At 43.2% G+C, this 26,527-nt stretch overlaps 1 protein-coding gene across 1 annotated transcript; it reads left to right on the top strand.

Moving 5' to 3' along the window:
- The first annotated feature begins 1,718 nt into the window (after positions 1-1,718).
- Positions 1,719-25,953, top strand: abcd1 (ATP-binding cassette, sub-family D (ALD), member 1). The gene is made up of 17 exons (XM_084918217.1): positions 1,719-2,259; positions 4,079-4,360; positions 7,299-7,417; positions 7,518-7,675; positions 7,809-7,996; positions 9,349-9,523; positions 9,655-9,845; positions 9,936-10,116; positions 10,212-10,354; positions 10,570-10,747; positions 10,922-11,016; positions 14,667-14,812; positions 14,962-15,107; positions 15,455-15,539; positions 17,089-17,214; positions 18,113-18,200; positions 23,227-25,953. The coding sequence occupies exons 2-17, from the start codon at positions 4,232-4,234 to the stop codon at positions 23,347-23,349; spliced, it is 2,271 nt and encodes a 756-aa protein (XP_084774343.1). The 5' UTR covers positions 1,719-2,259; positions 4,079-4,231; the 3' UTR covers positions 23,350-25,953.
- Positions 25,954-26,527: the final 574 nt, after the last annotated feature.

The following is a 26,527-nucleotide window of genomic DNA, read 5'->3' as shown; positions in this document are numbered from 1 at the left end:
GGGAGGATTCAGGGTCACCTGGTCCAGCCCTAAATATATGCTTTTGCAAAAAGGAAAGTTTGAAGCCTAATCTTAAAAGTAGAGATAGTGTCTGTCTCCTGAATCCAAACTGGAAGCTGTAATTATTGTCATTATTAATATTATTATTGATAACAATGAATTGCAGTAGTCCAACCTAGAAGTAATAAATGCATGAACTAGTTTTTCAGTGTCACTCTGAGATTTTGGTTCATATTGACATCAAATCGTCACACAGTTGTCACGAATTTGTCCTCTGAACATCCATACACATTCATGACGTGAATCCATTCCACCACATGTCAAAGGCGCTCTGTTGGATTGACATGCGGTTACTGTGGAGGCCGTTTGAGTGCAGTGAACTCATCGTCATGTTCGCGAGAGGAGTTTGAGAGCTCTGTGACACGGTGCATTACCCTGCTGGAAGCAGTCACCAGAAGATGGGAACACTGTGGTGATAAAGGTAACAGCAACAACACTCAGGTACAGTGTGGTGTTTTAAAATAATGACTATCTTTAAATAATAATGGCACCAGCAACCATGCCATGTACAAAGTCACTTCAGCCATCTTTCCTCCCTGTTCTGATGCTCTGTTCAAACTTCAGCAGGTCGTCTTAACCACATCTGCTGACTTCAATAGATTCAGGTGCTGCCATGTGATTGTCTGATTACATATTTGCATAAATAACCAGCTGAACAAGTTTGCCTGACAAAGTGCTGATGTGTTTTAGTGTGCGGTCCAGCAGTAGGAAGTATTTGTGACAGAATATGCAAAGCAGAAACCAAATGAGTTCATTGTTTGTTTCTAAATGAAATCTTAAACCATTTTAACTCAAACTAAGGTCTGTTTAATACAACTAAAGAATTAGCAGAAGACTATGAGCTACCTGTAAATGAACACTCAAGTTCATTATTGCTGCTATTTGTAATCAATATGTTATAAACTGTATACAAAGGATGGAAGACACCTCCATGACAAACATGTTTTTAGGTATTGCTGAATTGTGGATGTGGCGGTTGCTGTTTTTGTTATATTTGAATATAATTTTGCATGTGCATTGTTTTCATTATGATTCAGTGTATGACTGCTACTTTTGAGCAGGTCCCCTGAGAGATTTTGATCTAAATGTAAGATCCTGGTGAAACTGGGTATAAATTCATGTTCTTTCTATCAAGTGGAAGTTATTTAGAATTTAGGCTTTCTGACTCAAATTGTATTTTTTAAAAAAGAAAAACGTTTATTCCTAAAATATATATATATATTTTTTTCCACCATAAATTTGCAGTTCTTTGTCAGACATTTGGCATTATTCTTCTCATAAATTTCCAATTATTGCTACGTCTTTTCATTGTACATTTGCAAATTTATTTCTCCAAAACTTATTTTTCATCTTTTAGTTTATACATTTCCAATATTTTTGTCTGAAATTTGGTAGTATTTTTTTACATAAATTTGTCAATTTTTGCAAGGTTTTTTTTTATTGTTAATTTAGAAGTTAATTTTGTAAACTTTAAATAATTTTATTTAAAATGTATCCCTTTAACCTCCAACCATCAGAGGTTTTATTTCATTTATTTATTTATTTTTAAAATATCACACCCCCTCCCCACCACCGCCCAGCTACTTATATTTTGTTCAGATAAAAGCAGAAGGAGGAGACGGAGGTCACGTCCTCAGTATCGGAACGCGGCCCGCCCTTCAGGGCACGTTGTGTCGGTATCCGGACGCGGCCCGCTGCTCAGGTAAACAGATGCTGAACTTTTCTCTGCCTCCGCCGGTGTGACCGTCCTCACACCGGTTCAGTGTAGCAGAAGAAGTTGGTAGAGGAGTGACGGCGGGTCGTGCGCGCGTCTGTCCCGGGCGGCTGTGAAGCAGGAGGAGCGATTTAACCCGGAACTTCGTGCGCTTTTCATGTCCACATCAGAGAAACAACAAAGTTCCTGTTAGCAGTTAGCTTCAGTTAGCAACCGTGGGTCCGCTGCCGGGTCACCCAGCCCGGAGTAAAGTTCGAGTCCGGGTCGAGAGCTGCTCGGCGGGAGGGCAGGACACTCTGCGAACGGCAGTAGTGTTATAAACGAGTTTGCGCGACAGCGTGCCGTTAGCCGTTTGTTACAGTCAGTGTTTACGGGACACTTAGAAGCTAGGGGGACCGGAGCTAACACACCGGAGCTGGACTCTGTACACCGACACACCGACTGTGGATGTTCAACAGGTCACCGACTGCTGCTGCTGAACCCGGGTGAGTGTTTACCAGAGTACCCGGAACACCGACAGGACACCTGCGGGACGTTAAAGTGGAGCCGGTCCTCCTGGTCGATAGTAAATGAGCGAGAGAGAGAGAGAGCAAGGATCTTATTATTAATGTTATATAATCTCTATACGTTTATTAACGTTATATAACAGTGTGCAGTATGTCACAGCACGTTTACTGACCTTATATAACAACATTTTGTCAGATTATTACATATATCACAGACCTAAATTCCTTCTGTCTGTTCACAACACTTATAATACGTATAAAGTTACACTAATCAAATCAGGTTACATGGGGGTGTGGGGGGTGTGTGATTTAGTTCATGGTCACATACAGCTCAGCGTGGGCCAATGAAAGCATTGCGTAATAATCTTTGGGTTATTCCGTGTCAAACCAGTAAAAGCTGAAAATACCTCCACGTGATCCCCCAGAATCAGCTGATTTCTTTAATATAATAACTTTAGCGTTTCTAATGAAGTAATGGAAATTTTTACCTTCATATTATGGCTGTTCTCAGAGTTAGAGACCCCCAAGCAAGAACACATTTGAGCCCTTATAACTTAATAAAATTCCAGGACTGAAAACACATGTAAGCTCTGTTTAAACTGCACACGAATCAGGTTTAGATCCACTGCAGGTGTGACAGTCTACAGCCAACATTTCATTTTCTTTAGCTTTATTTTTCTATAATTAATTTTAAGCTTTAATATCATGAGATAAAACATAGATTCAGCAGTGAAAATGCACTAATTTAATTTGTATAACATGTTTTATCTGTGTGCTTATAAGTCACTGGAGAAAACTGGGAAAAGTACTTTGAGTTACCTTTCAGGGCTCAAGGGTCAGAGGACCACGTGGGACAGGTGGCTGGACAAACAGGTTATAGCATATGAAAGGTCTTTCCAGGGTCGTCCTCTGGCTGATATTCCTTCTGCATCAGAATAATTTTATGTTTTTAACAGAGCGTAAATGTGTTTTGTAGCTGGGGATGTTTAACATGGATATCCTTTTAAGGTATATAAGAAGACATAACAGAAGAGCAGTTGAAACAGGTTGTCTCGAGCTGACATTACATGTGCTTCACAGATTTAAGTGGCTCTTTAAAAGCTCAGGTGGAGTTATTTAGGTCTAAGTAACAATTTTATTTGATGTTTTTATAGAACAGCAGATTACTTTATTAAGAAGATTAAATTATTGAAGACTTTTCTGCAATTTTCTTACCTTGCAGAGTCATCCAGGGTGTCGGATCAGACCCTCTGGCAGGCTGGGCTGCATGCGTGACACCCCTGCATTACACACTGACACACACGGGTGTAAATAATATAGAAAGGAGCACATTCATGTGGGGGTCCTGGAGGAAATTGTGAGAGTCAGGCCCTTAATTTCCTGAATTCTGCTAAATGGGTCATGCACCAGATTGTACTGCTGATGTCTTTATTTATGGGTGAAATCAAAGAGCTCTCCCAGTTAAGACTGGTTGGTCTGACTCCACCAGAGCAGTGGTTTAGTCTCAGACAAAGCAAGAAATGTTGATCAGTCATTACAATAAAAAACAAATGCACATGTCTTTGCTTTTTTTAGTATAATAAAAATTGATTGATGACCACTTTTTTCACTACATGATTGTGAACACAGAGCCGTGCGATCCTATCATTCATTCACAGCCACATGTTTTTTTTTTGGAGGGCCTTGTTGGGGCCCTGTGCAGCTGTTTGCTTACTCTGCAGTGTAATGGAGTGCATGAACTGTCTAACGCTTACAGCTGGACTGAGGTGTAATCTAAAACCTGATCCTGTCTGTGCAGGTGGTGGCTCACGCTCTGAGGTCAGCATGGCGTTTCCTTGATAAACCTGCATCGGTTCACAGTGGACCCGTCTGGGATCAGGTTCGGTTTGACCTTAGGTGACACGCTGCGATTTCTGTGCATCAATTGGTCGTTCGTCGGCTACCTGTCAGCATGCAGCTGACCTATGAGAAGCTGCCTGCTCAGCTGCGGCGGAGCTCCAGACTCAGGAAATTGACGGCCGTCCTGCTCACAGCGTACGCCATCAAAAAGCTGTCTCCATATGTGTGGAGGAGGCTGCAGGTACGCACACACCTGTACACACAAAGGTTATTATTGTTGAATGAAACATTAAAACTAGGTGTGAAAAAAACCCATTTTAGTCACCAGAAATAAAAAAATTAATTATACTTTAATCATGAGAAATTGTTGCGTAGCTAAACTAAAGATTTACAGTCAAAGTAAAAGCCCAGCTTCAGGTTGCAGATTCTCTTTGATGTTTATCGCAGCACTAAAAAAATTTATGACGCAATAAATCACGGAGTCACTAACAACAGTTTTCTTCCCTTCTGGCAACTTTTCTCACACACAAGCTCTTAATCAGGCTCAGTCACTCACATTGGAGCTGTTGTGTTGCTGCGTGAGGCACGGCTCCTCCCTTCTCCTCTGCTTTCCAAAGGTCTAACCTGTCACTGTGGTTAGCTTTGGACCCGTAGCAATGCACTAACATGGATATCTGCTAATTATTGCTAAGTAGTAACAGATCAATAAAACTCCAGACAGTCACAAACATCTTGGATGGTCTGTAACTCACAGCAGGACATTATTATTATTTCATTAAAAATGCTTTGAGAGGCACAAAGACTACAAACATGGTGGAGAGGACCAGTTTAATGAGTGAGCCTGGCAGACAACGATCAGCTGCAGGTGCATGGCAATCAAAGTGGCCACACCCCCAATGTTAACCTCACTAGATGGACACTGATAGATACTGCTAGACAAATTTCACCCACTGAACAGTTCTTATGGTGGGGCACATTTTACATTACAGTGGGTTTCTGCTGTAACGTTGTACATTTAACATAGGAGACAATGGGGATTGACTCCCTTTTGGAGTTTGCCTCAGGCGTTTGTTAGAGGAAAGGCAGTTTCTGGGTATCTCAGTGTCGGCTTCATGTTTCAGTCCCGGAGGTTTCTGCCCTCCACCTGGACTTACAGGTGTTTCTTCAGTTTGTGGGTCAACTTATAGCTGTGACATTTGTTCATACTGGTGTAATCAATGCTTTTTTCACTCATATTGGCAGTAGCCAATTAGTAAAGTGAAGTATATAAAATATTTTCTTTAATAGACCCTGTGCACGAGAAAATGCTAACTTCCTGTTTTAAGACCGGATGTAGGGTTGTACATTTCCGGTAGCTTTATTTTGCAGTCAATCGCTACTGTGAAGATGGACTCCAGAATCATGTCCAAAACACGAAAACGGGAAGATCGCCTTAAGTTACAAAGAGCAGAGGTGGGAACACTCACCACTGCCGTGTCATAAAAAAATCAAATGATCAATTTTGACGTTTGAAGCGTGTAGATCGATCGGTGTTTACGCCACTCAACACAAGCAGAACTGCATTACAAAATGAGAAGACACATCGTCCACATTCAGAAGCACATCTCTGTATAGTGACAGTTCTTATGATTTAAACAGGCAAATGTTCAGCATTCAGACTACAGGTGAATAGTCAAATCTTTCCCCCGTTATGTCGATATCAGCTAGTCAAGTACACACCTACACAGCATGTTAACAAACCGTGAAAAAAGCCACAAAAAATAAATGAATCATAGCTGGTAAGGATTCCTATATATCAGTATTTACGAAGGGTATGTTGTGACTTACCTTCAAAATTACAGCGGTCCCTCGCTATAACGCGGTTCACCTTTTGCAGCTGCGCTGTTTCGCAGATTTTCTTTGCATGCATCATAGTGTTCTGCATCCTGATTGGCTGCAGAACACTGTCCATCTCCTCCGTGCCGTCTCTCCTGTACAGTACAGAATCGCTGCATCGATCGCTGATTCATTGATTCATTAATGATTCATTGATGTTGAATTATCTCGCAGCTGCTCTATTCTCATGTTCTGGACCTGAAAACAGGGTTTGATCTTTGGTTTTATTCTATAATACTGGACTTATTTTTCTACAAAGGTTTGAACTTTGAGAGTTTCAACAAGAGAGAAAAGTGTGAAAATGTTCACGCCTGTCTGAGAACAGTGTATAAAGTGTGTAGTGAGGGGTTTTTACAGTCTTAAAACATCTATACTAATTGTTAAAAATAAAGTTGGCTACTTTGCGGATTTCACCCATCGCTGGTTATTTTTAGAACATAACACCCGTAATAAACGAGAGACCGCTGTACACAAATACTGAGAAATATAACATTTGAATCCTTTTTCTCTTTTGCTCTGAGGGGCGAGGGAAAAATATCGACAAGTCGACGAACATCATCTACAGATATATTCGGTAAATGCCCGAGACATCTCGAGAAATGTAAATCACCGCTTGATTCATGCGTTTGGTTGACTTGTTTTAGAAAAACCGTCCGTAAACAAGGAGCGAAAATCACACCGGAAACGAAGCGCTCTAGAGGAGTTTCCCCACCGGAAGTAGCATATGCTAAGGCGCACAGAGTCTATTGTATATTTTCGGTAGATAGGAAAAATTCTTATTCTCAGGGAACGCCTTTCCTGATGCAACCCCGAAGGGATTTTTATCTCCTCCTGATCTCGAGCCTCTCACACGTTTACATGTGTAAACCACCACACTGTGGAGCCACTGGAGATACTGTGAACCAGTGAAATGTATTTTAATTTAACTGTGGTCGGTGTCGTGACAGCCCTAACAAAAGAGTCCTTTAGTTTAAGTCCTTGTTTAGCAAGCAGAATACAGGGAAGCATTAGTTCATGTGTTTGCTGAGGCTGGGATGTCTACGTGAAGGTGAGTCAGCCTACGTTTCTGTTTGGATTATTTGTTCTGAACTTCCTAAATCCACAGACAAATCCTCCCCAGGATTATCAAAAGAACATTCACAAAAACACTGAAAACTAAAGATGAGATAAAAAAAAAAAAAAAACTGAAACCAGGAAACATATTCTGGAAGCTGACTCAGAATAAACTGACCTGAAAACAGAACTGCACAGACCTGTTCACACCTGTACAAACAGCGCAGGTGACTGTGGGTTTGTCTTTGCAGAGGAGAGCAGCAGGTAAACAGCTGGGTGTATCTGATCCATCAGTGGGTGCAGTGAGCTCTGCTGATGATGGCGGAGAGAAGAACAAGAAAGTGAAGAAGCAGAAGAAGAGTGACAGCAGGTGTGTTTTTAAAGTGGCAGAGGGTTTGCTCGCCTGTCTGGCTGCTCCGGGCCTTCAGGGCCGAGCTCAGGATGAACTTCTCGTGTGTTTCTGTCCTCAGGTCTCCGTCGGTCAACAGGGACTTTTTCCTCAGACTTTCCCGGCTGCTGAAGCTCTTGTTTCCACGGTTACTTTGTCCAGAGATCGCCCTGCTCGCCTTACACTCTCTCACCCTGATGTCCCGGACCTTCCTGTCGATTTACGTCGCGTCTCTGGACGGTCTGTCTCCTTGTTTGTCTATAAAGTCATTAGTTATCCATCGCTATTATTGATCATATTTTTAGGATCAATGGTGATGTAGTTAGTTTGGCATCATCACTAATCAGCAGTATTGATCTGCTGTGTGTGTCAGGTGTGATAGTGCGGTGTATTGTTCAGAAGGATCCTCAGGCCTTCGTGCTTCAGCTCTCCAAGTGGCTCCTCGTTGCAGTTCCTGCAACTTTCATAAACAGCGCCATCAGATTCCTGGAGGGTCAGCTGAGCCTCAGCTTCAGGACCCGATTGGTTAACCATTCCTACCAGCTGTATTTCACCAATCAGGTAACACAAACACACACAAATAAACAGCTACGACAGGTGTGTTATCAGGACTAATGTCTGATTCTTACACTTCACTGGTTCAAGCACAGATGGACGGGGACAGTCTCGAGAGACCTCGAGCCTAAAAACTGGTACTGAATGACTGATCACCTCCATCAGGCTGTCACACAGCATTTCATTAAACCAGAAACGAAATCACTGAAGCACAAGTCCATCATAAATCCATCACTGAAACCGCAAATAGAAGTTTACAAACAAAAAACACAGACAGATCTAGAGCTCAGTTAAGATGAAGTGAAGTGGAGACATGGAATCATGAACTCCGCATCCTCTGAGCTAAAAATGGACGTCCAGTTTGATATCAGTTAGAGTGCATGGGTAAGTTGGTGGTCTGTAAAAGCACTATTAAAGCTGAGTGATATGTGAAGATTATAAGGCAGCATGTGCTACCATCCAAACCTCCTTTTTGTATTTTTTCAGCCGAGACAATACCAATACGTATTCTGCACATATCCCATTAGCATGGCTCCATAAACGAGTCTGTACCTTTGAGAACTGGGAGAAAACTGAGCTGCTGAGCTGCTGAAAACATGTAGCATTAAGCAGGATCGGGGAAACATTTGGCTTTGGAACAACAGCAGCTGGACTCCTCGGTTCCCAAACACTTAATGAGTGTTGTTAAAAGCAGACGCAGTGAGAAACCTTCCCCTGTTGCTAACATCAAAGAAAAAAAAGAAAGAAATGGAAGTATTTCTCCTGTTTCAGGATCTGGGATTTTGTGTTTGTGCTACTTTTAATTAAATGTGACTTAGATTATCTGCAAATCTTCACATTTTCTTTGGAACTAGTTTGTGAACTGAACAGCTGTCAGGCACATGTTTCACACCTTTCTGCTGCCAAGTTCATGAACAAGACAGTCCGCAGAGCCCAGCAGGCCACGATTTCCTTACTTGGACAGCAGGGAGAAGCTCTATTTATGTTACCCTTAAGGAAGGTTAGCAGGGACAGCTGCAGCGCTGCCTCACCGAACAGTTGGTGGCTCAACTAGGTACTGCAGCAAATCTCCAGAACGTTTTCTGACAGTGAATGTCATTTATCTTCCGCCTTATCCGTTATCAATCAGTTACAAGCTAATCTTTGACCCATTATTATAACCCATTATTATAGTTGCATGTGTCCCACTTGAGGATGATCTTTGTGGCCTTTTTGTTATCTTTTGTTATCTCATCCACTGTGTTTTATCAGTCCCCATCCTGACGGAGTGTTCTGAAGTTTGTATGTTCTGATCATTAGTCTGATGCTTATTTTTGACCTATTTATACTCTGATTGGTGAACTTGTTGATCTCTGCAGACTTACTACAGAGTCAGCAACATGGACGGGCGTCTGTCCAATCCCGATCAGTCCCTCACTGAGGACATCGTCATGTTTTCGGCCTCCATCGCTCACCTCTACTCCAACCTGACCAAACCCATCCTGGACGTGATCGTCACCTGCTACACGCTGATACGCACCGCCCACTCCAAAGGTTGCTTATGTTAGCGCCAAATGATTCCACGCATGATGTGAACACATTGGTGTGTTGCTTGTAATTAATCCTTATTTTTGACTGAGGCTGAGGTTGTTCTAACAGCGTGTCTGCGCTACATGTTTCTGCAGGAGCAAACACAACGTGGCCGTCGGTCATCGCCGGCCTGGTCGTAGCACTCACGGCTAAAGTCCTGCGCTCCTGTTCGCCTCGATTCGGGAAGCTTGTGGCCGAGGAGGCGAAGAGGAAAGGAGACTTGCGTTACATGCACTCACGAATCATCACCAACTCAGAGGAGATTGCCTTCTATGGAGGACACAAGGTAAAAAAAACACCATCGCTGTTAAACTTTGTGGATGGAGATCGCCATGTCTGTGATGGTCATGCGAGTTTGGGTGTGTTTGATTTGTAGGTGGAGCTGGCCCAGCTGCGGAGGAGCTACACGTCTCTGTCCTCTCAGATCCATCAGATCCTGCTGAAGCGCCTCTGGTACATCATGCTGGAACAGTTCCTCATGAAGTACGTGTGGAGCGCCTCCGGCCTGGTGATGGTCGCCGTGCCCATCATCACCGCCACCGGATACGCTGAACACGGTAAACACACTCCTGTTATCGGTGTACAGTATCACAGCGAGTCTGGTGCGAATATGGCGTTCAGCTGCTTCACCTTTGACCTGTCATGTGCTCAGACTCGGAGGAGGTGAAGCAGGCTGCCATGGTGATGAAGGAGGAGGAGCTTGTGAGTGAACGGACGCAGGCCTTCACCACGGCCAGGAACCTCCTGAACGCTGCAGCCGACGCGGTGGAGAGAATCATGAGCTCCTACAAGGAGGTATTCACGCCATGTTCCTCCTCTTTTTCACCTCCTCTGATTCTCTGGCTGATGGTTAACAGAGGAGTATTTGAAGAAGGCAGCTGCTGGAGGGAGACTATCACTTCCTTTCTTCTGCTCGTCTTCCTCCAGTCTTCACCTTGTGTTTCCTCCCTTTCTCCTTCATGCCATGTTGATGTTTAAATGATGCACACTGACGACTGACTGCTGTGCAGGTGACGGAGCTGGCAGGTTACACTGCTCGAGTCTCTGAGATGTTGGATGTGTTTGAAGATGTGAATCAGGGGATCTACCGCCGCTCCGCAGACAGAGAGAAGGAGGAGTTAACAGCTGATGGAGGAGGAGGAGCAGTTCAACACGGGCAGAGAGTCTGTGGTCCGCTACAGATCAGAGGTGAGTCTTGTATCATGTAACACCTCTGCAGCACTTTACTCCCAAACTCTCAGCTGGGTTATCTTTGGCCCTGTGTCATTTGTCGCTTCAGTCACTAAAGGGCAAAACCCCGCCCACACACAAACTCCAAACAGGAAGTTGAGACAGCTGTTTTGTCTGTTGTGTTGTGTACAGGTCAGGTGATCAGTGTGGAAAAGGGGATTCGCTGTGAGAACCTGCCAATCATCACGCCTACCGGAGATGTAGTAGTGTCCTGTCTGAATATCCAGGTAACACACACACACGTGCACACACACACATGCGCGCACACACACACATGCGCGCACACACACACACACACACACACACACACACACACACACACACACACACACACACACACCAAAGGCCTGTACTTTGAACCAGTTTTGAGCTTATCCAGGTGACTTCAGGTTTATCCCTGACATTTTGGTACTATGAAGGTGGTTCACTTCTTAGTGGGGTACATCGCCATGGTAACCTATCCCGCGAACCTGTTTTATCTTGTTTTGTTTTTCAACCTTTTGTGTGCAAACAATTTTGCAATAATGTTGTTGTTCTGTGAGTATAACCAAACAAATTAAGACACTTATTTGTACTTGTGGCCTTCATATCGACTGCAGGTAGACGAAGCCAAGGCTAAAATGTATTAATACAGTAGCTCCAGACTGCCAGTGTTAGCATGAGTGAGTCCAAATAATGCAAAGATATCTTGGGTATGTTGAACTTCCTTTGTAGCAGAGGACGTTGCTGTGGGCTTTTCCTTTTATTTATTTTTAATTTAATGTCTGTTAGGATCCGAACCATGAATCCTCAGTGTGGTCAGTGTCGCCTCAGTGTGCAGCTAACATTTGTGGCCACATGGTGGCACTGCTGCAGTCCAGTCCTTATTTGGATTAAGCACAAAACCATCACAGATTTAAAGGGAGTCAACTGTACATGCTCGCTTTACAGACACACAAATGTATTTTTACTTTCTGCACATAATAATAATAATAATAATAATAATGATAATAATGATAATAGTAATAATACTACTACTAATGATAAGAATTTCTTGGCACATTTCAAAGCCCTTAAAAACAATGTCACCTTACAACACAAAACTAACAAGAACAGTAATAAAAAGGATTTGAAATCCTGTAATAATATGATTGTGAATGATATGAAACTAGATGGTTGAAGCTGACATGCTGATGAAAACAGATCGATTCTGAGCTGTGATTTGTCAGAGAGTCTGTCTAACGAAGGTGAAGTGTTGATAGGTTTCAAAGATGAGGTGCGGCACAGCTAAAGTCCTCCGGCACCCTTGGTGTTAAGTCTGAATTGAGGAGCAGTCAGGAGAAGCTGAGCACAGGGCAGAGAAGGGGTGTAATGATGGACGTCTGACAGATATGGGAGTGACGAGCCACTGAGAGCAGAATCCTGCACTGAACATGCTTCTTCCTAGCTCTTCTCTTACAGATGGGACGAGAAGAAACAGTTATATAATCAGTTTTCTCAGTACAGTCAAAACATAATTGAGCAAAAATGAAAAAGAATAAGCAACAAACACGGCATTCATCTAATTCTGTGTAAACATATTTGTACTTGTAACTTTCAGTCTGGCTGATCCGCCGATGCTTTCTTGATTAAGTGTTTTTCCTCTGAAGCATCCCCTGCAGCCTCCGTGTTTAACGCCACAGCGCTGTGAACTGTGGGTAATTTCCCTCAGGCAAAGTCTGCAGCAATTACAGAAAAGAATGAATAAAGGGCTCAAAATTTCTACCAAAGAGCCCTCCTGCAGCCTGTTTGACAGTGGGCGTCAGACACCGAACCCTCGCTGCCTTTGCGGGAGCAAGCCTCAAAGACTGTGAGTCTGTGGACATTGGGATTGGGCTCATTTTTTCCATATGCGCCTGGGGTCAGAGGTCATCGCTCATTAGCATGTGCCGAAACAGTGAGAGAGTGTGTTACTTTGTGTGTTTGTGCGTGCTCGCGGCATAGAATGAGGTTCCTGTGTTCAGTACACGAGGATGAGAGAAGAAGAAGCAGCAGAGATGGAAACATAGAGGGGAAGAAGAGGAACATTGATGGACACAGAAACTCCTCTCTGTTGTCTGGTTCTTAACCTTTGACCTCTCTGCTCTCACAGCCTGTGCTTTGATTGGTCTCTTCTTTCAGTGTGTTGTTGTGAGGAGGGACCTCCGAGATTCAGTCACATGTTTACAGGCATCACGGGGGCCTGCTCAGGGAACGAATTCAGCATCAGTAAGCTTAGGATAGATTTGAGCTGTTTTTGGCTTAGCTAAACCCAACAAACACAACCACACTAAGCTAAGGACAGACGTAGCATAAAACAGCAGCGAACTAAACAAATGTGAGGGATTTAAAAATATTATCTAGGCTAAAAGAAAGACAGCTGCTGTAGCCAGAGCCAAGAATTAAAGCTGGTAAAAGATCCGGACTGTATGGTTAATAATGCAGTATGTATTTGCCCCAGGTGGGTCCTTGGGTATTTTTACTGAACTGAAATAAACTTTACATGTTTGTAGATTTGTATTTTATATTAACAATCTAAACTACCACAATAATACTTAACCAAAGCTTAAACATTTACGCTGTGGAGCAGAAGCAGAACAAAAGCACGACATCGAATTGCAAAGATATCAGAATTGTGCTTCAGTGCAATGCTGGAATAAACATAATTACATGTTTTGAAGTGTCAGGAGGCTACTGCACACCCTTGCTTTAGACGCACCCGTGCTGTCTGCAGGTTTGCAGAAAGATGGGGGGTGGGGGGGTGGTTCTCGTACAAGCTTACGAGAATCTGCCAAATTTGAAGATAATAGCAAACCAAGCTCGCATGCTTCTCATATTAGGCAAAAGCTTGTTGTACAGGTGGTTTGTACACCTGGTGTTTGTACCCACAAAGGCTTTGATTGCAGTTACAGTAATGGCCATAATTGTTGTCAACAAAGGATTATCTTCACAGTGCCGACTCTTTGTTGTCTGCTGCCCGCGTTTCACCAAGAGAGAAGAGAAGCTACAGCTTCTCTCTTAATTATACACACGAGGACACGTTATCAGCCTTTATGTGGGGAACAGATCAAGATCACACGGGATACATTTTGTAATACTTTTTATTTTAATACGTGGGGGTTGGGCACTACGATAAAAGACAGTCGGTGAAAAAAAACAGGTTTCTTTGCAGGTGTCTGTGGTACTTTCAGCCGTAGCTCAACACTACATAAATAAGGAGTCTTTGCTGTTGAGTAGTTGTGCTGTAGGAGGTAATTAGTTAGGTAGTTAATCAGTAAAAACAAAGAAAAAATTCTGACTTTTAAAACACCGCCTCATCTTTAAGACAAGGTCAATCCGACTGTATTTACCACCACAGCCTGCTAAATGAATCTGTTGCTGTTGCTAACAGGCTTATTAGCCGTAGCCTCGTTCTTTCAGCTGCAGCCTGGTGGTGTTAAACAGTGTGGAGAACAAGTAAAGAACAAATAATAACTGAATACAAGCCAGTGAGAAGGATTGTTTGCAAGTTTTGTGCCAACAAGTGCAAGGTTTTAGTGCTTTAATTAGTATCTGGAGTACACAGCTACAGAAAACAATGAGAACTTGTATTTTCCATTCATGCTCAACAGCCTTTAGATGCTCTCTGCAGACATTCATCTGCTGAGCTGTTTTCTCAGAGCAGGTCAAGTCCAAACCATGTTTTCATGGCTGTGCGGGCCTGGCTTGCCTCAGTAAACCCCTTTGTCATATTTAAAACCCGGGTGTAATCTCACATCTTTAACTCCTAAATCATGCGTTGCAGTACAGGCTTCTGTGCACATATGTTCTGTAAAGACTTGGAGACACCTTTCCAGGGACCGAGTCCAATCCTGTGGATTTGTCTCTCTGTGTGTCTCAGGTGGACGATGGGATGAACGTGCTGATCACCGGTCCAAACGGCTGTGGGAAGAGTTCCCTGTTCAGGATCCTCAGTGGGCTGTGGCCTGTTTATGGAGGAGTCCTGTACAGACCGGAGCCACAGCACATGTTCTATATCCCACAGAGGTAACACTACTACTAGTAGTACCAAATTCAGTTCAGCACTTTATATTTATATGGTTCCAATTACCACCAACAACCATTTTTTGGTGTTTTACAAAGTTAAGGCCCTAGATCCACAGCAGTTGTGGTTTCCTGTTCTGTGTGGTTTGCAGGCCTTACATGTCAGAGGGGACCCTCAGAGACCAGGTGATCTATCCGGACTCAGTGGAGGAGATGGTTCAGAGAGGACTCACAGATTCAGACCTGGAGGAGATCCTTCGCACTGTCCACCTGCGCTACATCATGGACCGAGAGGGAGGTCAGTCCGAGTGCGTGTTTAGCTGTGCTCTGCGCTTTGTTTGGAGTAAACAGGCAGAAAAACCTCCACAGCAACTCAGACTCAACTACACAAACAAACATAGTAGACGGGAAACCCGTGAGGCAGATTGTGAGGCGGTGATTGAACCAAGAATTAATTATGAGGAGTCATTTCACATCTAATGGTGCCTCGACCTCATTTCACTTCATATGACACTTAATTTTGAGAACCGCTCCATCACAAACATTCAAACCGGTTCGAATGCTCAAATCAAATTCTGCTAAATATCATCCGTACCTGTTGTAATGCAGTGCTGCTGTGGCGACACCTGTGTATGTGCTTCTCAGGTTGGGAGTCGGTCAATGACTGGAAAGATGTTCTGTCTGGAGGAGAGAAGCAGCGGATGGGGATGGCTCGGATGTTCTACCACCGGTAAGGTCTCACTCTTTAATGAGTGAAGGATGCTCACAGCATCTGGCTGTCCTCGGGCTGGACTTTGAACAGAAATCTGAAGGAAGCGTTTTTAATGGTAAAGGTGGTGGTAAACCTGCCCTCTGCCTCCACAGAGCCAGCCAACAGCTGAACCGAGAAACATGCTAACTGAGGTGGTGTTGCAGTAGAGGTTTGCTGCTGTGTAGTAGCTGTTATTATAGGTGATATGTAGGCGAGTGTAGGCTCACTTTGTCCATAATGTAAACTGTTGTGTTTCTTGGCTCAGGGTGGGAGGATCTGAGACGTTGCTCGTGTTGGTACTTTGAACTGAGCCCCTATAGAAACTGTAATGTGTTAAATCAGATTTGACTCATGATGATTCTGTATGTTTCAAGGGGTCCTGGTGACCATTGACATTAAAGTTAACAGCTCTCTCCCTTTTCAGTTAGATAGCTGCTTTAAAATAACCATCCCAGTAACGCCCACATTTCCTTGGACACGCTCCCTTCGAGCAGACTCTAAACGCTGGGCGTGCTCGTGTTGAGCTTCAGCGTAGCTCTCACTAACTCGTAGCCCTGCCTCTTCGTAAGCTCTGGCTCTCTCTCTCAGTTTCACCTGGAAAAGTTTTTTTTATTTTTAATATATAGTTTTTGTGCTTTTAGCCTTTATTGCATTAGGATCGCTCATTGGCCTCAGTATTAGCATTATGGCTTATTCATTATCAGGTCAACCTGGTGAGTTAAATCGGCACCCCCATGACCTGGAAATGTTTAGGACTGTGACCGCTGCCGTGTTTATTTTACACACCTCAGCACTTTTAAACCAACATGTTTCCGTTTTCCATCAGAGTGAAACATCCCTGCAGCTGGTTCAGATGCAGTCAGCGCAGGCGTCAGGCCTGTTTCTGTTTATTCTGTCAGATTATGCTCCGCTATTAAAATAATGGTTTCATCTGCTGCCACCTTTATGACGACTAACATACTGAAAGTGGCCTGTTTATGAGCCGTGAACAGATTTCGCACCAGTTCAGACAGCTGACGACTTCTTGTGTTTATTTTTTTCCCAGGGAAGAATAACAAATATTAAAGGACAGTTTAGCCCCAAATCTGTACAAATTCTGCAGTGAAAGGTCAAGTTTGCATTAAGGAATTATTTCCTTTCTGCCAAACTACACCTTCCAGCTGTATCACAGAAGAGCAAGTGTCTGTCTATCCAAGATGAGACAGCGTGACACATGAAACGTCTGCGTGTTGTGTTGCTGAGATATAAACTGAAGTTTGAATGGGACTGTACTTTAGCGTACAGGTAAATGTGTGTTTACGTTTGTAGAGAATTCATGTTATTTTCATGCCGACTTATTTTGGTGGCTAGAAAAACTCAGAATGTAGAAATAATAGAAGCTGCCTTTTGAGAAAGCCGTTTTAGACAGAAGCATGCAAATGTCACAGATGCTCAGCGTGACAGTGACTCTGTGTGCGCTCACCATAGTCACCCTGTCTTCTCTCGCTGTTTTCCTCTCTTTGTGTGTTTGTGAATGTCTCTCGCCCAGCCCAAGGTACGCTCTGCTGGACGAGTGTACGAGCGCTGTGAGCATCGACGTGGAGGGAGGAATCTTCCAGGCTGCAAAGGATGCTGGGATCGCACTGCTGTCAATCACTCACAGGCCTTCCCTTTGGTTAGTACACACACACACACACACACACACAGAATCTCAGTGACCTTGACCTCAAAGTCAGAGGTCAAGTTTTCCGAATATCTTGAAGGAGGAACGGTTTTGAAATTGATACCACTAGTAATCTGCTAGGAGGCTGAGGGGTACTGCTGCTAGTACTAAAAGTAAAAAGGTGTCATTGGTCATGTGGGAAGCTTCCAGCATCATGTGAGTCCAAAGACAACAGTTACACTGTGAGTGCTCATGAAAAAGAGGGCAACTCTTAAAATGTGGCTGGATGTTTTTTATTGCAGTCTGAAAATGATCATATCTGTGACTGCTCTTACATTTTGAGAGTGTGTTATAACTGAGACGTCACCTATTACACGTTTATTTGAATTTTGTGGATTATTTCTCATGTCTTGCATTCAAGACGCAAAAGAAACAAGCGTGGTGGCAAAATGAAAGTGTGGTATTCTAAAAGATCAGATGCCAGCTGAGTCTGTCATCTCTGCTGCTTCTGTGTCATCAGGTTAACTTTTGTGGGTTACATTTGCACAATTTCTAAACATCAATGACATCCAAACACTTTTCAAGGTGATGTTTCCTGACTTGGAACATGTAAATGCTTTCATTTAATATTTTTTTTGTCTTTATGTCTTTACAAAGTCTTTAAATGTCATAAATAAAGTTTTACACAACATGCAGCAAAACTGAAATCCACAGACTAGTGAAACTCGAGATGCCAAAGCTGCAGATAAAACTACGTGACTCATGTGACTCTTACTCAGTTTGACTCAAAGATCAGGAGTGAACTCAGGTTTTATTTAATTTTATTTTCAGCCTGCAGGGGGCAGCATAGCTCTGAGCTGCTGCCGGCTGCCACACCCTCCAACTAATCTTCTCCTCCTCTGTCTCACAGGAAGTACCACTCTCACCTGCTGCAGTTCGATGGAGAAGGAGGGTGGAGGTTTGAACCTCTGGATGCCTCCACGCGCCTCTCCCTGCAGGTCTGTGTGTGTTTAATTCAAGCTCTATGATTGGTCCCCGGCAGCAGGTGTTTTATTTGAGCGTGTGCAGCTGTGAGACCGTGTCATGTTAGAAACAAAAAAGATGTGCGTGGTTTGTTTGGAGGGTCCAGCCCCCAGGTGGCTCTTGTTCAGGTCTGTTTGTAAGATTTATACTCAAACTTAGCTGTAAGACATAAAAACCCTGGCTTAAATGTGCTTATTATTGATCCATAAGCATTAAAACAGCTTAACGTGAATGCAGCTGTCTCTGATTTTCCTGCAGTAATACAGCACAGATCAGGATTTAGTCAGGAATGGCTGTGGAACGAAAGAGAAAAGCATCTCAAAGTGCTGTCATCAGTCTCTTACAAAAATGCCAGAAAAGCTGTGATTGCTTCTTTCTAATGCGACGCCGCATCATGCTTTTACTTCAGCACACCTGCATGTGGAAAATTTAGGCTGGATGACGACACGGCGACATGCCAAGAGTGCTTTTATTAAACGACTGATCAATATGAAATGCACACATATGATTTGATAGTGCACATTAAAAAAACAGTTGGTTTCAGATGTTTAAAACAAATGACAGCTACACAGGACGAACATGTTTGAGGTTCTGATCCACAACTGGGGTGCTACCTGCAGAAACTCACCTGTGCAATGCTGTGGACGCGGTCATCAGCAACACTGATTTTAGCCAATCAGATGCTCTCTCTCACAAGCAGATGAAGCCATTAAACTCCACTGAGCTGTTGGTTATTTGTGTTCATTTGGATCCAAACTAAAGCGTTAAAACTCAAACGTCGAGTATGAACAGCAGCTCTCGTCTTCCGTTAGCTAAAAAGCAGAATTTAGCGTTTGTCGATTGTTGCCACACACACAGTTTTAATATTTAACGTGTGTGTTCAAACTTTGGGCTTGTTGGTGTTGCTGTGAGAGTGGGCACGGGAAGGTACGCTGTTGCTTTTATACGCAACAGGATGGGAGGGGACGACAATCAGTGTTCAGCAGAGACAAAACGTATAACACGAAGAGTCTGGAAGATAACAGTGGGTGACGAGATCAAAGGCTAAAACATACACAGGTAAAACAAAGGTGATCAAACGCACCACGGAGTCGCCCACTGCCTTCTGCTTACGGGGATTAAACAGCGAGTCGGTCTCAATATTCTTCATCATTCGGCTGGTGCTGCATCTCCCTCCGTGATGAAGGAGACCTTTGAGTCCGAGCCCGAGGCGTACAATGTAAAACATTCAGCAAAAAATTTAACATTAAAATTATTTGGTCATATTCCACGTGTCCTTTGAGAAGCTCTATAGGAGGCGTAGTGTCCCAAACTTCACCAGCAGGAAAATCACTTTGCATAGAGTCAAGATTATGTCAAAGTAACTTTATAAATACCTGTTCATACATATAAAAGTCATCTCGAGTGACCCCTGTAATCCCAGCTCCCCGCTCTGTATGTAAATCGGAGTCGGTTGTGTTTGCAGAGGCCAGAGGACCGCACAGGTTCAGGTTTGGAAACCCACATTTATCTGCAACCACAGAGCTCAAAACACAGAGGCTACACGGTCACTTCATCTTTACTCATAACTGGATGTTTTATTTTATTAGCCATTTGCAAGCTGAATTCTAATAACAGCTCACTGCTTAATACATACAGAACAGCAAGGCTGCTCTGCTCAATGGGTCATGAATTCCTTTAATTAAACTGAATCTCAGAGGTATCTTTGACTTATTTTTACATTGAGATCACTTATTGCAGCTTTATGGGCTCATTGGACTCTAACAGCTTCTCCTAATGTGACAGAAAGTGGAGAAACATGAAGGATCATGATCAGTGATGCCCCGTTGTTAGACAGTTTCCTCTTATACGTGGGATCTAAACGGTTCTCCCTTCGTTATGCAGGGTTATCAGAGGTCATTATCATTTGCAGACTTTAAGCTTTTACACAGTTCAGACGTTTCTGCATATTTTGTTGATGACCTCAGTTCATTTTGGGAAGTTTTTTACTTCTTTTAAAGACAGAAATGTACCAAAAGCATCTCCAAGTTTGGCAGAAATATCTCTAAAACCTGCCACGTGTCCAACATCATGTGGATGATTTGTTTCTGAAAGATTGCGTCTTGTTATCGGGGGTCAGAGTGCACGGTGGCTTTGCAAACTCCTCGGCAGAGTTTCATTGAAATGCTTCCCCTTCTCTCAGTTTCGTGGTCACATGATGGGATTTGTTAGGTGAAAGGTTGAGTTGATGGCTTTCACAATAAAAAGAAAAACTAGGCCTGATGATAGCTTTATAGAAATTTAGAATATAATTATTTCGCGCAGGGGAGGGGCTTTGGTGCGATACTTAGGGCTGTCACTGGAACACCCACACACCGCTCAATACCGCGCGAACAGAAACCTAAACTCTTTGCAGGAGTTAAACAAGCTCAGCGTCCTGGCTGTGAGCCTTTAGCAGCTGCTGGATCAGTTCTGTCAGTGCGTTTCTGTTTCGTACCCGCAGGACGACCCCCCGGCGTCACTTACGGGGCGTTCAGCATCTGTAACTCCGTGAAAGCGATGTTCGCATCCTGCTGTGATCATCCCGCTGCGCCGAGGAGAGAGAGCGGAGCTGATCACTGAACCCTCCTGACTCGTAAACACGCTAAAATTACCGCGACCCCTCTGACTGCTGCCTTTGCGCATGCAGCGGTTACTGTGGTAACCATCAGCACCACAACAACACGCCTGCGGCACATGATGTGTGAGCGAGTGAGGTCAAAGCGCGGAAGCGGCGAGGAGAGTGAGAGCAGCCAGTCAGCTGGCTCCTCTCTGTCATGTGACGGATCATTAGTGGCTGCAGGGCTGCTGCAGTTTATCATTAGCCTCCAGATTTGAAGGTAGAGTTTATTAATCCAGAGCATGAAGTGCTTATTAACCTGCTCAGCTTCACCTGAAACAGTGAAAACAGGTTTGAGCAGGAGAAGCTGTGGGAAGAACACACAGATCTTACTCTGCGGGAAGTCCAACAGACTTCATCTCCTCAGGGGTCGATCCCAACACCTCAGCAGTGATGATGATGCTCAGCCTGCAGCTTCACAGAGAAAACTATAATAAGGACAATCAGACAAAGATACATATATTTAACACACAAACACAGCAGCAGGATTCAAGCACATCATCGCACACTTAATCTGCGATTAAACACAGTATCTAATTATAGGATTGACTGGTGCACAAACGGGTCTCTTGTTCTTGCACGTTGGTGACTTTGTTTATTTTACCCTCACTTATGTGAGGAGCTCGGGTGAAGTACTGACTTCAGGTACTCAAGTCATTACCGCTTAGAGCGGCTAAAATATGTAAAAATGTCAGAATAAAAAAACTATTCCCATTAGAGTGACAGAACCGTAGGAGTTTTTTTGTGTTCAGCTGACACTATCACTCACTTTTAGTAAACTGACTTAAAGTAAAATGACCTGGATAAACTTTATTTTTATTTTTTAACAGCCCTCTGTATCTTTAGCATCATTATTACATCCATACAAAATTATTGTAAATAAGGTTAGCACGTTGTTAAAGCAGGCCATACAAAAGGCGTCATAAAATATTGATATTAAGCACCAGCACATCAGCGGTCATATCACACGAGGATCCATGCAGTGATTTAGCATCGCGCGTCGTGTTTGCTGCCAAATACAAAAGGAAATAAAGGCTCGGCGTATACACATTACACTGATTGAACTGCAGAAATAACAAAAAAGCAATCTGTGTACTCGTCCCCACGGACGAAGGCGTTCCAGGATAACAGATGGCCTATCGTTACATCCTGGTATTTATGGGATACCTGCTGGATAGTTGTATTATTGATACCAGGTGAAGGATCTGATACAGTCTCCTCTGGTGTGATTCTGGTAATTTCTGTAACACTATTACTTTCACTGCACTCACTAAAAAACGCTGCGTTGGTGTTCACGCCCGAGATACTCAGCAGCAGTAGCAGAGCTGTGTGATTAGAGTCCTTAAGAACGTATCGATCATGCCTGAGCTGACCCTAAGCAGCCTGGTGAGGTCCCAGCCGGGTGTATTGATAAAAGCCCGAGGATGCAAACATTGTTAATGAACTCTTGTGTCAGACAAGTTCACTGTGAGCAAAGTGGAGGTAAAGATTGGACCACTTACCGTTTCACTCTGTGCATTATGCTACGTTCACATTACAGATGTCAATGTAATGTACGTGCCATTATTTACAATTTTATTTCTGCATTTTTTCCTGCTGTTCTGGAAGAGAATGGATCAGCTCGAAGAGAGAAATCCAACCATGAGCTCGTGTTTTGGCTGTGAAAGTGTAGAGAGACACGGGCACACGAGAAACAAGTATAAACAACAGCGTGAGCTACATGTGTAGTCTAGATTAAACGCAGAACTATAAATCACACATCAGCTGGCTCCCAGCCACATAGACATGCGAGTGGCAGTACACATTTGTAGTAATGCTTCCTCGTGTTTCTTTGTTTTGATAAATTTAGTATTTAGTGAGTAACTATGACAGTCTTGAGCTTCTTCACAAGGCTCCATCGCATCATAACAGCGCTAAAAAGTTGTGGTATGTTAACATGAAGTTGTGATGCATCACGCAGTGTCGAGTGTCAGGCTTCAGTTTGTAGCGTCATATTTTCGTCTTCCATTGACTTGCAGTCAGTTGTTTCTTTGCCTGTAGAGTAAACATTAATGACTATTATTTAGCTGGGGTATCAATCAGAAACAGGCGGCCACATTAAGGAAGCAAACACGCAATAACCAAAGTTATTATAATTCTAGTAGATGCTGTTTGTAGTAATGGTGGATAAAGCTGCTGAATCAGGAAACAGAGCTTTCAGGTACAAGTACAGACACCGGCGGATTTAAGAGTGACAGGAAGCTTAGAGAAAACAAACAAATACAACACCTGTAATGGCAATATTCAGAGAAAAGTAAACATAATATATTCATTGTATTTCTATGTGTCTGTGTTTGTGGTTTCTGTGATGTGCTGTGTCTCAGGAGGAGAAGCATCGTTTGGAGAACCAGCTGCTGGGAATTCCTAAGATGCAGCAGAGACTTTCAGAGCTGTGTGTCCTGTTGGGGGAGGCCGAAGGGGAGAAAGAAGAGAAGCTAGCCTCCTGAGATTACACACTGATGATTTTATTTACTGGTTAGCATTGAGAGAAACGCACACACACGTTTGTATCCCTTCCTTGTAGGGCCCCGCGTTGACTTGATGTAACTCCTGTAATGTGCACTGGACACAAAGTCCCCAGAGAGCGGAAGTGACCGCACATGTTATAAATACCCTTAAAATGTACAAATGCCTTTGTAAAGCAGAATTATCCCCAAAGTGTCCTCAAAATGCAGACATGTCCTCATAATTCACAAATGTCCTCACTGTGAAGATATGTCCTTACAATTCAGAAGTGTCCTCAAAGTAAAAAAAAAATATATATATATATCCTCAGAATTAAAAAGTAGCCTAATATTACCTCAAAATGTCGACGTCTCACCAGAGTTCAGAAATGTCCTCATAATACAGAGATGTAAATGCTCTGAGAAAGCACAAGTGCCCTCATAGTGTAGAAATCCCAGTATAGTTCAAAGTGTTCCAAAATTTCCTTGTAATTCAGAACTGTCCTCTTATTACAGAAATTCCATCACTGTGCATGAAAACCTTTTGCTATGCAGAAATGTCCTCATATTGCAGTGTGCCTGATGGATGGGCCACACAAAGATGGACAAACATGCGCGCACACACACACACATGCTAAGCAGGTAAATCGTATGACTGAAGTGAGTTTTAACTGTGAGGTTTTTTTTTTTAAATTTTATCTCGTGAGCACTGCCGGTTTGCTGTCAGAGCTGCTGTTTCTCAAAGACGCCCATGATCAGTTGGCCTTTTTGTTACGAAGCACTTCCTGTCCTGATTGGTTATCTCGCTTATTTTAAATGGCTCGTTTCTACTGTTATGTAACCTTGTTTACGTACATTAGTTGGCTGGAATAAATAAGCACCTAGAGTTTTTATTCAATTCAGCTTTAGGGGCGATCGTGGCTCGAGAGTTGGGAGTTCGCCTTGTAATCGGAAGGTTGCCGGTTCGAGCCCCGGCTCCGACAGTCTCGATCGTTGTGTCCTTGGGCAAGACACTTGACCCGTTGCCTACTGGTGGTGGTCAGAGGGCCTGGTAGCGCCAGTGTCCGGCAGCCTCGCCTCTGTCAGTGCGCCCCAGGGTGTCTGTGGCTACAATGTAGCTGCCATCACCAGTGTGTGAATGGGTGAGTGACTGGATGTGTAAAGCGCTTTGGGGTCCTTAGGGACTAGTAAAGCGCTATACAAATACAGGCCATTTACCATTTATTTACAATAAGAAATCGCCACAGCAGTCACATTAGAGCGCTTTGCATTGTGAGGCTATGAGAGGTTGGCTGTCTGCCTGAAGTGGTCCAGGTGAGGTGAGGGGAGGTTTTTTCTGCTGATAGCTCAAGTATTCTTGTATAGAAACAGCAGGTTTTTATACAACTTGATAAATGGTCTTGATCACCTGGTAGCCTGTGTTAGGAAAAATATGCGTTCCTCGACCAGTTTGCAAGTATGGTAGTTGTGTAGTTGTGCTGCATTAAAAACTTAGTGATTGCTTTGGTCGCTGCCAGAGTGCTGCAGTTGCTGGTAGTTTGCATAGAAGATGCCGTTTTGTCTGCAAACACTCGCTAAACACTGAGTAGAGGTAAAATGCAACTCAGAGACGGAGACCAATTTGCCTTCAAAGTAAAAGTTGTGCCTTATTGGTGAAACAAATGTTTCAAAATGTGCAACTTTCACTTTGAAGGTGTGCGGTCTCTGTTAGTGAGTAGTTGGTGAGTGTTTGCAGACAGGTTGCCATCTTCCATGCAAACTACATCCGTCTGTCGCAGTCTGCTAGTGACCAAAGAAATCTCAGAGAGGTTTTTGGTGCAGCACTGTATACATTTTTTAAACCAGTTTCATTTAGATACTACAAGCAACCACTTGCCAAACAGTCTGGGCCAAGTAAGCTGCTTTTGTAAATAGACTTTTAATTTGAAAGGTGAGGATCAGTTTATCAACATATGCCATTGACCTTTTTTCCACCAACTGTGTGCTGGTCCTAAACCCCCCCCACAAAAAAACAGAAAAACAAACAGTACCAGTATAGCTCCAGAAAAATAAGAGTTCCACTGGGGGAACCACTGATGTCAGAGGCTGTGGGTGGGGCTACACTGGATAACATCTACCTTTTAAACCTGTGAAATTTGTGCTGGTTCTCCAAAGACAGGACTGGCACAGTGTTGGTGGGAAAAAGGCTTCCCCGTAAACACTGATCTGACAGCAGCCGTCAGCTGACTGAGAACAAAGAGAGGAGCAGCAGATTTGACAGAAAAGGATCAGCTGAGTCACATGACTGCTAAGCAGTCACGTGACAGCTGAGTCCGTTTATATATATTTTTAATTGTGATATTTAATCCTTTCCTGCGTGTACAAATAAACAGTATATTATATACACAATCAGTAATATAAACAGCAGCTTCACTGATCAACAACAGAATAATCTGCTGCTGCAGTTTGAATAATGAAACTTTATTTAGAGAAATGTAAAGTACATGTTCCAGTGCAATCAGAATGAAGAAGAGGAGGGTGATGAAGATCCAATTATAACGATGCTGTGTGATGTCATGATGATGATGTCTGGATGTTTATTAAAAATAAATAAAAAGTTTACTAATGCGTTTTGTTTGTTGTTGTTTTTTCCTCTGATCAGGTGACCAACAAACAGTATAATCAATTATTTCCTCTTAAGTGAGCAAAATATCGATTGATCACTGAAGCTGAAGCTCAGCTAACACTGACCTTAACACTACAGCCTGTCCAATGTTACTGCAGACTTTTTCACAGTATTACAAACTAAGATTTGCATTTCCAGATGATCAAATTGAATTTGCTGAGCAGTCCTACCTTTGAAAATAAGCTTCATCTTCATCTTTCTTACAAATGTCTCCATGTCTGAGTCTGACGCACATTAACAAACGTTATTTTTTTGCGCTGGCTACCTTCTGATTACCACGGGCGCAATGAAGTTACATCTGCACCTTGAACGCATCACAGGGATGAGGACTAGAAAAGGCGCTGAAGGTGTATCCTGTTCGTAGGATGTCATTAGTTTGTGATTACTGAGCGAGTATGTGCATGCCGTCGCTGGAAACGATGCCGGGCTTATTTAAAAGGAACTCATTCAACAGAAATACGCACTAACATGCCTGTGAGACTCAACTGCGTTCCGGACCTTTAACCCCTGCCAGCC

This window comes from Perissodus microlepis, chromosome 20, assembly GCF_051167445.1.
Source record: "Perissodus microlepis isolate ML-2025 ecotype Zambia chromosome 20, ASM5116744v1, whole genome shotgun sequence".
Lineage (NCBI taxonomy): Eukaryota > Metazoa > Chordata > Actinopteri > Cichliformes > Cichlidae > Perissodus > Perissodus microlepis.
Note: the sequence above shows the minus strand (reverse complement) of the source record. Positions and strands in the feature narration are given on the sequence as shown.

Excerpts from the sequence above, each read along its gene's own strand:
- abcd1 (XM_084918217.1), top strand. The coding sequence starts at position 4,232 with ATGCAGCTGACCTATGAGAAGCTGCCTGCTCAGCTGCGGCGGAGCTCC. Across the intron at positions 7,418-7,517 it reads CAGAAGAAGAGTGACAGCAG|GTCTCCGTCGGTCAACAGGG; the intron begins GTGTGTTTTTAA and ends TTCTGTCCTCAG. Across the intron at positions 7,676-7,808 it reads TTACGTCGCGTCTCTGGACG|GTGTGATAGTGCGGTGTATT; the intron begins GTCTGTCTCCTT and ends TGTGTGTGTCAG.